General features: G+C 52.6%; 1 protein-coding gene across 7 annotated transcripts in view; it reads right to left on the bottom strand.

The window, feature by feature from the left end:
• RPS6KA2 (ribosomal protein S6 kinase A2) overlaps positions 1 to 13162 on the bottom strand; it is a 348075-nt gene that overhangs the window by 65474 nt on the left and 269439 nt on the right. For all 7 annotated transcript variants that reach the window (XM_067011135.1, XM_067011137.1, XM_067011138.1 and 4 more), the window contains one exon: positions 8059 to 8140. In XM_067011135.1, coding sequence (XP_066867236.1) covers positions 8059 to 8140 — 82 coding nt within the window. The remainder of the gene's footprint in view (positions 1 to 8058; positions 8141 to 13162) is intronic.

Genomic DNA, 13162 nt, shown 5'->3' on the forward strand with positions numbered 1-13162 from the left:
CCTCCCGAGGGCTGTGTGCCCGGGGAAGCGGCGGGACAGCCCGGGGAAGTCTCCACGGGCGCCGCCTCCGGGGGCCCCGGCGGGGCAGCAGCCCCTCCGCTGGGGACGCGGCCACGACCGCGCTCGTCCCTGGAGGGAGGCAGGACAGCGGGCGTGCGACAGGGCCGGGGAGCAAGGCCCGAGGAGAGGTCGGTGTCTCTGGGTGGCTCTTTGGGTGTCGTTTTAAGAAACTTTGATGTGCTTCTTAATTAAAACACATTTCATCTATTCATTCTTTAAAAAAGTAGTTTATGGTACAGGTAAAAATAAGGGTCTGCTATTAAACACGACTGCAGCTACAGCAGGGAGAAGGTTTTATGGCGGCCCCTGTGCGGCTCCATCAGGACACGTCCCCGGCACCAGCTCATCCCCTGGCAGTTCTTGCCGTGGACACCCCAGCACAGCCGCCACGTAGGAGAATGAAGGAAGGGGGCAGATGCGGAGAATTCACGGGCAGACGGTACAAGGAATCTCTCCATTTCCTGCCTATCCCGAGTTACAGGTCCCAGTGGCTCTGCCAGGGAGAACAGCAGAGAAAGGGCTTCAGGAGAGTCAACAGAAGCAAAAGCTGAAACCCATTCATTCAATAAAAGACGCAGAGGATGCCAGCCGAAAGATGTCTCTCCAAACACGTGCGCAGGCTGAGAAGGGGACCTTGGGTGGGACAGGGTCACAGGAAGGAAGGGGGGATGAGCCAGTGACAGGGGCCTGGGGCCGCGCCTCCCAACCCTGGCTGACAAGACGCCTCTCTGAGCAGCTGCTGGGCGGACCCATGGGCTCCTCGTGGCGGGAACCTCATCCGACGTATCTCGGGCTCCCGTGTCCTTTGCCTCGGGGGGCGGAGCCGGCTGAGAAGGGACCGCGGGAGACAGTCTTCTGTCACCGCCACGTGCGGCCACCCCCAGGCGCGTCCTCTTCTGGGGAGGAGCCCTGGTCCACTCGCACCCCCGTGACGTGATCTGGTGAAGCAGGTGGCAGAGGACCGGGACACTGTGCTCCTACCCCCATCTTGCCATCTCCTTGCAAAGCTCACTCTTTGACTTTGGTTAAGAAAATCTAAAAATCCTCCAAATGGGATTGATGTTATTATCACTGAGTTCAGACCTCTTTGGAATGAGGAACACTGCTTAGTGTTACTTACGTATCTGCAGATGCTACTTGTAATGGAAAGCAAAGGCCATAATAAGCCTGGTGACAAAATCAGAAAAAGATGCTTACATTCAAATTTCCAAGGGGCTGTCCAGTTATAGGGGTAAAATAAATATATATTTCTTCCCTACATTTTACACAACAATAAATCCAAGATCGATTAAAGAGGTAAGTGTTAAAAAAAAAAACAAGCTGTAAAAATGGTAACAAAGATGAATACTCATCCGATGTCTGGGTGCGAATCTTTTTGTAAAATTTTTTTTTGCGGTACGCGGGCCTCTCACTGTCGCGGCCCCTCCCGTTGCGGAGCGCAGGCTCCGGACGCGCAGGCGCAGCGGCCACGGCTCATGGGCCCAGCCGCTCCGCGGCACGTGGGATCTTCCCGGACCGGGGCACGAACCCGCGTCCCCCGCATCGGCAGGCGGACTCTCAACCACTTCGCCGCCAGGGAAGCCCGGGAATCTTTTTTTTAAATAAAAGCAATGGAAGAAATAACATAGGAGAGAGTGACAGCCTGAGTTACCAAACAGATTTCCCATCCAAAAGGTCATAAAATTAAAAGGCAGACAAAAAATTCAGAGATTATCTGAAACAAACAGAAAAAGGGCCAGGAGCCTAAATACACACACTATCTAAATACTCTTATTCTGTCTAAAGCAACAGAGGAGAAACCAAGACTGCAGCCCCAACAGTGAACCTAGTGGAGCACAGGTAAGACACATTGGTTTGGGGAAGATGCTTTCAGAAACATGTTAGGTAAGACTGACGCCCGGGGCATAAACTGCTGAAACGCAAGCACACCGGGTCCCAGGTGGCAGGAAAAGGGAAAGGCTGTGCTCATGTGGGGGCAGGATTTTATCACTGCAGATGGCCAACGGGGGAAGTGGCCGGGGCCAAGCTAACACACGATGCGGAAGGACAGCTGCCACACAGGCAATGCCCTTCAGATGTGAAACAGCAGGCGCGAGGCCAGCTCTGCAAAGGTGACTGGGCATCTCCGGGTCTGCAAGTTCTGGCTGTGCCGGGCTGAACCGGCACCCGACCTCACCACCGCCCGCTCTGGGTGCTGGCCGTCACCGGGGCCGCCAGGGGTGGAGGGAAAGGCCCTGAACGGTGCAGCTGCAGAGCGGTCCCTCCACCAAGAAGGAAACCGACTTGAGAGCAAGTGCTTCATTTCGGAGGCTGAGCAGGTCAAGCTGTCCCTGGAGGCTAAGGATTCCAAGGGATTTTGAGTCCCGAGACTCTGACGCATAAAAAAAAAAAAAAAAGCCCAGAGAGATGCCTCCTTCATCCTTCCATTGCTACGGTGCCGCCAACGAGTTACAGAAATGGTGAGACACGCCAGCCTGAGGCGAAACGTCCCCAGGCATCTCCCGCTGGGCGTTCTGGACCGGCGCAGGGTCTGGAGCCAGGCCACTGCCTCCCTGGGATATTTACTCTCTGGCATGAGACATGTGAGTCTGGAATCGAGCAGGGCTTGACCGTACAGATGGAAAAACCCAAATGTCCTAGACTATTTTGAGATTCACTAATAAACCGCAGACATCAGTGATAAATTAAAATCTTTTAGACTTCACATCCACCCCGTGCTTGCAGCTGACCCGCGATGGAAGGATTAGGGTGATGTGCTTTCCATGGCTGCTTCGCTCTGTACGGTAACCTGCAGCTCCGGGTGCTGCTGTGACCTTCCCGTGTCCTTCAGCCTTCCCGGCCCGGGGCTGCCCGTGGGGCTGACACGAAGGCGGGAGCGCCTGTAAATTCGTCCTCCCTGAAAGGCACAGTTTCTTCCCGGGAAAGTAGAGGATGGAGCACACGGTGGGGTTACCCTGCTGGATGCGACGCAACACAAAACCAGAGCTGTTTTCTGGAACCCTCGCCCCGCCCTCCCCCCCGAGGCCACTTTTTGGATCGGGCCCACGTCCTCAAGGCTTCCACGCCCCCCTCTCCATCAGACAACTGCAGGGGCACCTGCTCCCAGGTGCTCCTGTGGAACTGAAGGTGCAGGACACGCTACCCTGTTGATTTTCTTTCCTCAACCACTTGGCCTGTTCTGGATTTTGAAGCTAAAAAGTTGGCTAATGCCCCTTGTGCCCTAACAAAAGGTCTCAACATCCGTAGCCCTTTGAAGTCTCTGGCAAGTGACAAACCAAAAGGCACGTAGGTCCCTTTTGCCAGCCAGCCGACGCCCTGGCACCCCGAGCGGATTTGAGCCTCGAGGCCTCCTCGGAGTTCCTGCAGCCCCGCCCTCTGCGAGCCACCAAAACTCTCTGAAAAGTGGTCCACAGGCTCTCATAGGACCGGCCGGGAAATGCTCAGGAAACTGATCTTGAAGTGCTTGGCAACTGCAAGCTGCATAAGAATCCCTGGTAAGAATAACTAACCTACTTTGGAGGATGGATTTACTTCGGAGAGCTCCATCTGCAGCGAGGCTGGGACCGAAATCCTCTCGTCAGAGCTGGACACCATTGCCTGTATTTTGCCTGTTTTTAAATGACCTCCATCAATACACATTGCTTTTACACTACATTATATATCACGTCATATCACGTTACATTACGTTACGTTACATTACATTCCACTATATAGAGACTGTATTTGGAAAGAAAATGAAGCATGAGATAAAAACAAGTCCTACCGGTCACAGTGGAGATGAGAGATGGCCAGGTAGGAGGTGCACCTTAGAAAAGCCCGGGGCCACTGTGGACGGGGCTGCGCCATCCCTCAGGGACCGCGGGGCGGGGGACCGCGCGCGCTGCACGCGGCCGTGCATCTGCAGGCGGCCGCGGTCACAGGGAGGCCTGAGCCTTTTCACCGGAGCCGGACACCAGGTTGGTGAAGAACTCAGGCTCTGCCCGGCTGAGTGACCACACTTACTGCCTCCTGCCTCTGAGTCCACAAAAACCTGCCAGGTCTACAGTTATATCCCGAGCGGGCTCCTGGATGCAGAATGAAAATCCGCCTTCACACAGTATCTTTTAACCTTCAAAGGTCTAATTCACAGCAAAGAGGGGCCTCCCGTGGGAAGCTGTGTCGCTAAACATTTGGTGACCAAAGCTTTGTACTGCTCATCACTTCAGAGAAAATAGGAAGAAAACCATGAATGATGAAAATTAAAACGTGAGCCACACTGATGATCGTATCAGGCACAGTCCCCCAAGATGTGTCTCTATACTAGATGATTTAAACCTAGACTGACATGGTTACTTCACACTAACTTCTTTACCAGAGAACCCTTCTGTGGGTAGATCTTCAGCCCGTGATGCTTTCGCACCTACAGGCATTAAAGATGCAAGTAGTGAAAAAGAAATCTATTTCCTACTTTTCCTCTACGAGGTAAGAAACGCAATTCTGGTAGAAACGAACATATAAAGGAGGCCAAGGCACACAGGCGCGTATCACGACAAACCGCAGAGCTATTACACAAGGATGATGTTTACATGTTACTTCTTGTCTTAGATCATCTCCTGGGAAAACAGCTCCCCTGAATAGTAAATACCCCAGGGGCAGCTGGATGAGGCTTCCTGATGAGCAAAAGCTGCCCTGGCGGTGGGGGGCACGGCTGGCCCCAGGTGCCCCCTCCCGGGAGGGGAGGAACACGGGACAGAGACCCCGCCACCCCCAAATCACGTGATTCTGAGCGTGCGGCTTCACTGCATTGTGACTCGGTTTCCTCATTTGTAAAATGAGGATAACAATACCAATAAGGGCACTTAAAACGCGTGCTTGGAAGTTGCCGTACCTTCCCCCTAGGAACTTGTAATCATCCAAATGTGAATCGAATGACATAAAGGAACTAGCACGGAAGTAACAGCGGTTCAAACGAAGGCACCGATTAAAGCTTAGTTTCTAAGTCAGTGTTTTTAAAACAAAGCATCTTGGTGTAAGAGCAAAGGAAATAAAACGGTGCTGGAAACCACATTCTGAGGTTTGAAACCAGCCAGGCTAGCTCTGAGCAGGGGCTGTTCCAGAATGCTAGCATTGGTGTGGATGCACCCCATGCATTTCTGCCCTGGTCACCCCACACAGCCCCGCATTCCCTCCTGTATCTGCTGGCACTCGAGTGACAGAATCAGAGCTCTGCTTAAAGGAAGGACAGAGGAGTGACAGAAACTGGGCTCCGGAGGACAATCCGACAGGCTCAGAAAGCACCGTTCGGGGCCACTTCCGTCTTCTCTCGCAGCCAGGCTCAGGCAGTAACCCACACGCAGCTGGCCAGACACACCCGTGAAGTGACCGTCACGGCCTGTTAGTTACTTACTAAACAAAGAGATCTTGCCAGAATAATATTTTCTTCCTTTAGAATCAACAGGACACAACTTCCTTCCTTCAGAGAACGGAGCATGTATTACCTTTGGGCTTAGAAAGCTGACTTATAAGGAAAACGGCTGAAAACTTAGCCGTTTTCAGGCTAAGAGAACACAGATGAAGCCCTAGCAGAAAATTTTCATTGCAAAGACATATTTCATATAGAAGCTCTCTGCACATTGCGGAGAGGCGTTTCAACTCTCACTGAAATGAGAATTCTACACAAGGAGCCATCCTGGGGTGGGTGTCCGGCGTCCCCAGCAGGCGCCAGGCACCCCTGGTAACTAACACGATCACAGGCTCTTCGCGTAGCTGGAGGAACCAGGGCTGAACAGAGACGCAAGTCTTTCTAACCAGATGGTAATTAACGCTCAACCCTCCTCCTCACCGGCCCCCCGTGCCCCCCACTTAATCAGACCCAAGCCAAACCTAGACCAGAAGAGCCCTAACACACCTCCAATGCCAGCTTTCATGGAGAAAAGGACCAGAAATGAATACAGCTGACAGTGAGCCTTGCGCCAGCAGCACCTCACGCGCACTGGCGGATTTAACCCTCACATCAACAATGCTGCGATGCTGGGAGGGAGATGCTCTTACTGACATCATCTCACTTAAGTAGGAGGAGACAGAGGCCAGGAGAGGTTCCCCAAGGTGACACAGCCAGTGGGGTCTAAGCCGGATGGGGTCCCAGGGTCCAGAGTCTGTGCTCCCAGCAACTGCATCGGGGTCCTCTTGCTGGCGGTACCCGAGAGACACCCGGATTCTCATGCCCAGACCACATCCAGACCAGGGATTCGAGGAGTCGACCTGAAGCGACCCCAGCATTTTGTGAAAGTCCTGCGGGCCATTCCAGCTTGCGGCCAAGGCTGCGAACCACCTCATTAACGCGGGTGGCAGTTCCCGCTTGCCAGCCCACTAAACGGGGGAGGGAGATCAGGCTTGCTTCACTTGTGGTCTCACACTTGGGAATGTGCTGACCGCCTTTTAAACCAAATTCCTCTACAACGCAAAGTGGGGCGTCACCCTTTGGAATTCATTCTGTTTGGAATTCCGTACGTAGAACTGTCACCTGCGGTAATTCAGCGTTGAGTCACGGATACGGAAGCTTTGTCCGTCAGAGACACTGAAGGCTCTGAGAGGGTCCTTAGGCGACAGGGGGTCGAGCAGCACCACCGATGCACGCGAGGGGGGCTGCGGGTCAGGCTGGGGGCGGCCCACGCCCGCCTGCTCGTCACCCTGTCGGCCGCTGCGGCAGCTGACATTTTCCTTAGAAATGGCGTGCCACCTCTTTAAAGAAAGGCGGGGGCAGGCGCCCGACCCCCCCAAACCCATTTAAAGGTGAAACAGAGCTGTCAGAGACCATTATCCGTTTGCCAAGTGACCTGGAATCCAAATGACAACACTCCCTCCTGTACGCGGGACAGCCATCCGCGTTTCTGAGAAACAACCCGGAGGTTGGCAGTCATTGCCGTGAGCCCCCCGCCCCCCTCTCCGTTTCCCCCTTTTCAGAATAATTTCGCTATTGAGGTTCCTGCTCTGCACTCCTGGAGGGCGCCTCTCTCACCCACATTTCTTCTTTAAGCCGTTCTTCTGATTCACTAATGAGCCTGCAAACTGGTGTTGCTCTGAGGACGGAGAATGGCTTACAAATATCCGAATCCCTCAGGCTAACAGGACGCAGAGGTGTTGGAGCCAAAACAAATCTAAAGAACCGGCTTCTCTCACGAGGGAGGAGAGAGGAAGGTCTAGAAAGCTCAGAAGGCCCCTCGGTGGCTCAGAGACCTGGCATCCGTGCTGGACCTACTTGGTCCTCCCATCGTGCGTCCACCTCACACAAAGGACTGTTTCGTAAAACTTCTGTATTTCCTCGTAGGGAAATAAGTTCTGACTGCACTTCTGGGGGAAAAAATCTATTCTTTAGTGGCGGACCATTTTGAAAGGCTAAAATAGTAGATGACATAAAATAAGGTTTGGTTCAAAAGCTGGCTTTTAAAGGAGCACTAGGAAGTGGGAAACTTTTCTGGCTGGCTAAACGCCCCTGAGCCTAGAACAGAGATGTCAGATGATAGCTTACCTTGACCTGCGCTATGTGCGTATACTTCTCTGGAGCGGAGGAGTACAGAAGCAGAGGGAATCGGGTGTTGGACTGAATTTCTAAAACCCAGTCCGGGGGAAGAAAGGGAAATAATACAGCCGTGAATCACATTTTGTTTAAAACCGAGCAATCCAGTCTGAAGGATGAATTTAGGCTCATTTGTTGTCCAATACAGCCGGAACAACCTGCTTTTGCTTTCCTCCTCAATGCTCTTTTCCGCAAACGGAACGTTACAGCAGAGCATATGTGGAGCATGGTATTTACGCAATGTGGCTTTCCCTCTGAAGACGGTAGAAATCTTGCAGGGCTGTGTTACATATTCAGGGACATGCCTGTATTGTGTATTATCAATCGGAGAGTAACATGTCGACATACAGAAAGCATGCAGCATTAAACAGAATGTGTATTTCTCCCAATAACAGGCAGAGGGTAAACCACAGTTACGTGTCTCCCCCTCGGGGGCCTCTCACCTTTCAAGGTGGCCTTCTTAAGAACCTTCATTGCGTAGAGCTGCCCAGCATCCGAGCCCTTGACCTTCCTCACCAGGAACACCTGAGAAAGAGAACACAGAACAGCTGCAGTTGATATGACCGTAAATTCATTTTCCTTATTTGATTTGACACAGGGATACACAGGGAGTTTAGGAAACTCCAATAAAATAAATACACTGTAGGAAAAACCTAAATGTGAAATCTTCTCCAACGTCTGGGATGTCAGGAAAAGTTCATCTAATTTATTACAACCCTGTGAGGAGCCGTGTTACGTTGTTCGTATGAAGAACTGCATTTGTTTTCGGCACCACTCACTGTTTACGAAACGTTTTATATCGGAGGGAATGGCACCCTCCTTTTAAAAAAAGACCAGTTGTTTAGAAAAACAAACCCTGTTCAGAAGTTTTCAGGGAGGTCATCTGGTTCACTGTGAACACGCCCTGGAAATCCCCACGGCGAAGGCCACCCCGAGAGCCACTGCCAGCCACACAGGACACTCTCTGCCTCTCGAGAGGAGCCAGGCTCTCTTATTTTGAGCTCTCTTCACCCAAATTTTAGCTTTGAGTAGCTTCAGTTTATAGTTGGAGGTGGTTCCTGAGTGGCTCTCACATAACCTCATGTGGACACAACATCTGCTGGGAAACATTTTGACGCGTATTGTGGAGGAAAAGACAGTTGTTTGAGTTGTTGAACAAAACTAGTAAAAAACCAACCAAACAACCTGGGGTATCTGTCACGAACAGAACACCTTCCACGCAGAGGAAACAACAGTATTTGCCTTTCCTAACAGTATTTACCAATAGGTGCAAAAATCTGCCGTCACGACAGAGACGCGGGTGCCGACGACGTGTGTGTCCAGAAGGCACGGGTGCTGCCCGCGTGTGTGCTTGGAGCTTCACCGCGTGTCGTCGCCACGGATCGTGTCCAGACCCACAGGGGCTGTGGGACAGAGCGGTCCACCCACTGAACTGCAGTGAAGACGACCCATCAGCCCCAAGACGAGGCATCCGTCATCGGAACGCTAGTGACGAGGGTAAAGCCCCTCTTTCAAAACGAGGGGACAACGGAGAAAAACGAGGACAGGTATGTATGAAGGAGGTGTGTTCAGAAGGTCGAGCCTTTGGAATATCCAGAGTCGGTCTTTTCTGTCCCCCTTTTCGTTCCTTTCTCCGCCTCTTCCCCACAATATGAGGGGGGGGTCCGTAGGTTCTCACACGTGAATATGTATGTGAGGTACATGCGTGGATTCAGAAGTAGGGAAGACTGTCCACACGGAAGGCCAAGTTCACATGGCATCTGACCACGATGGTTTAGTTTCAAGGACGCAAATCTTGCACGGATCGCTTCACATGAACTTTTTTTCTTTTACTGCAACTCAGGTTTTATTAATAAAAATGAGATGACGGATAATAATGGCTATTTATATTCATCTGTTTTAAAAAGGAGTTCTGGGCTTCCCTGGTGGCGCAGTGGTTGAGAGTCCGCCTGCCGATGCAGGGGACGCGGGTTCGTGCCCCGGTCCGGGAGGATCCCACGTGCCGCGGAGCGGCTGGGCCCGTGAGCCGTGGCCGCTGAGCCTGCGCGTCCGGAGCCTGTGCTCCGCAACGGGAGAGGCCACGACAGTGAGAGGCCCGCATACCACAAAAACAAACAAACAAAAAAAAAAAACAAAAAAAAAACGGAGTTCTACTTTTATTTTCAAAAGAAAGGAAAGCAATTCCACACTAGCAATACTTGTCAGGCTCCTGCCACACGCCAGGTCCTGCAAGAAACGCAGCAGGAACGGCCCTACAGCAAGCAGAGCACCCAACAGGAGACAAACGCATTTCGAGAGAAACAACAAAATACGCTAACAATCGACTTAAACGTGGATTTAATACGAGTCCAGAGGTTGTCTCTGTCTGCCCCGGGAGAGCCCTCCCGTCCGAGGCCTCTTCGTCCTTACGTGATTCAGGAACACATTCTAACGTGGTGAGGTAAGTTCCCAAACGACGGGACAATTTCAGCAAAGACAGCTGCCGAATCTCTAACACTCAACCCAGGGGACTTTTCATGTGCTCCCGCGTTTCATTTTTAGAGCTGCTTCTTCGGAAGCTCAGCCGAGACTCTGCAAAGCCCTTCGGTGAGCACACACGGAGGCAGATGCCGTGTCACCCGAAGCTGCCCTAGTCGCCGTGTGTCCCCGCGATCAGCCAACTCACGCTACCTCGTTCTCTGGGCGAGATTCTCTGTCTCGCTCTGTCTCGGAACCGGAACCCGGCAACTGGTCCGCAGTGTTCCCTCAACACGCGAGCCTGGCAACTGGTCCGCAGGGTCCTCCCAGCACACGACCCAAGTGGACGGCGGCCGTGCGCTTCCAGAGGGGGTCAGGGGACCAACCTCCCCCCAGAGGAAGACATTTACAGACCTGTTCTTACAAACCCCAACGCTCAGTCACGGGGGAGCAAGGACGTTTCTCATTGGGGTTTGATCCCACCTCAGAACGTGGGATCACAATCCGGTCCTTATCTGCCTGGGGAGACCGAGGGGCAGGTGACGAGCCAGGGAGGGGGCAGAGGGTTTGTTTCCACCTTCCTCGAAGCTCTCGGGGAACGTCTGGGCAGCACCACGCATTTTAACACTCGGCCACCCTCTGCCCCATTCCTCAAAGTGTTTCGCTGCTTTCTCACTGCCTGCTTGGCCACTAAGGAAAGGCTGCCTTCCTCTGCTCCCAAGCACTACCGACCCCTGCTCTCCGGCCACCACTGAAATAATCACGCTTTGACCAAATTACTAATGGCCAGAAACTGTCCCCACTACTCCCAGCAAATTCCTTCGGCAGACGGGCTACTTGGCCCCCTGGGCTCTGCAGGGCGGGGCGTGGGGACGGCAGTGCGCACTGCCCCTTGTGGGGTCCCGTCTGGGGACATTCCTGAGGCCGCCGGCCTCAAACGCCCCTGTGAGAGAGCCTAACCCCAGCCGGGGCCCCCCCTTGGGGGTGAGCGCTGCTCCTTTCCAGGAACGATCTTCCAGCTGCACAAGGGGAGGGCGGGGGCTGAGGAAAGGGAAGTGAAGGCTGCGGGCGGAGGATAAAGTCACTTGGGCGATTCCCAGGAGCAGTCTGGGGCCAGCAGCAGGCATGAGCGAGGAGGTCACCGTGGCATTTTATCCATTTCCGTGCCTCCAACAGCTGCAGTCCCTGAAGGGGTGAGAATAAGAACACGGGGACGAACGGGACCCCGGAGCCCAGGTTCACGCCTACTCTCCGGAGTCTCTGCAGGAGACGTCTGCTTAACAGGAGCTTCCCGCAGGGTGCAAACACGGAGCTGTGCCCTTCTTCCTCTCGCAGAGAGCAAGAGGAAGATACTCCTGCATAGGGACATGTGATTCGCATGTCCATTTAGAGATGAAGAAAATAACAGGGGCGGTAGAACATACGGATTTCCCCCTCTTGTCGTTAGTTTGGCTTTTACAAAGCATTCATAACAAATAGCGCTGTGTGGACACATGAGATTTGTGACTGTGGTTCTCTAGTGCCCACCGTTCCCAGGGGACCTCTGGGTGGAGCTTTCCAGAGCCCTGTCGGGTCGGCCCAGCAGCCTCGTCCGCCGGGAGTCCTGAACCTCACCTCCAGCGTCCGCGAGGGTCCCGATCCGGTGACCAGGCCCAACGCACAGGCAGCGCTTGAGCTCGTGAGTCGGTAGCTAGTGGAGGTTAAACATCTGTAGGACTTGCCACTGCCTCTTCCTTTTATTTCTCTTCACTGACTTATTTTACTTTTAAGCTCTTAATTTATCGCTTTATTTATTAGTATCAGAAGATATTAATCTTTTGAGCTTTACTTTTTTTATGCCTCATACGGCGATGGCTGGGAAGGAAACGTGCGCAGCGTTACGAAGCTTGTCATTCCAGGGGATTCCGCCCGACACCAGGATTTCACTTGTTTCCCAAAGAATTTCTTTTTTTAATCAACACTGAAATTCAAAATTTGCAGAGGGCTTCCCTGGCGGCGCGGTGGTTGAGAATCCGCCTGCCGATGCAGGGGACACGGGTTCGTGCCCCGGTCCGGGAGGATCCCACGTGCCGCGGAGCGGCTGGGCCCGTGAGCCGTGGCCGCTGAGCCTGCGCGTCCGGAGCCTGTGCTCTGCGACGGGAGAGGCCACAGCAGTGAGAGGCCCGCGTACCGGAAAAAAAAAAAAAAAAAAAATTGCAGGGGATTGAAAAAAGTCTTTCCTCCTTTTTCATTTTGAACTCCCAGGTATCTGAGCAGGGCAACGTCAACGTGGCTTTTGTTCAGTCGAATTTTGAACGGACACGCTCACATCCATTTTCCTTGAGCTCAGAAGGCTTTCTCCATCTCTGCTGCTTCCAGACACCCTGCGGGGAGGGCGCTCAGTGAAATCTGGGTCCTGCAATAGGCCAGGGCATCAGCCAGTGCCCACCCAGCAACCCTGGGCCTCGCCTGCGAGGTGGATCACGGTCTCCACCACCCGGGACAGAGGTGATTCAGCTGCACTGGTCCCGTGGGTCCTCAAGAAACAACTCGTGGGCAGCGTCTCTGAAAGGGGGCAAGGGGCACCTTGCCTGTCCCTATTTCCACGTCACGGTTCTTAGAGAAAGACTTATGCCACTTTGTCTTCTTCCAACATTTCTAATTAATGGGAAGACAGTCCATTACCACATAAACAGGCCTGCCTCTATGTTTTAGTAGCAGCTTTTCACCCTGAGAGCCTGAAATCTTCATTTCCCTACTTTCATAAACGCCTTATAAACCATATGAAATAGCCATTTTTGGCGGCCACAACATTTTGAACACTGGTAATTTCATATGGTTCAAACGAACATGTCTGTAGATACATTAGTATAAACACATGTTCCGTACCACATTGTGCGGAAAAGAAAAAATAAAATAAAAAGACATTCTACCTTTTAAGAATGCCAAAAGAGAGATTTCACAAACAATCAAAATTTCGTGGTCTGTAAGAGATTATCTAGAACGTCACTAACAAACGATTAATCCTACATGAAATCGACATGCGCCAGATTTCGTCTTGGCACAAAGTCCTATGAAGAATGGGGAGATGTGGTGAATGTCCACATACCG

Source organism: Kogia breviceps, chromosome 13 (genome assembly GCF_026419965.1).
Source record: "Kogia breviceps isolate mKogBre1 chromosome 13, mKogBre1 haplotype 1, whole genome shotgun sequence".
In the NCBI taxonomy this organism is placed as follows: Eukaryota; Metazoa; Chordata; class Mammalia; order Artiodactyla; family Physeteridae; genus Kogia; species Kogia breviceps.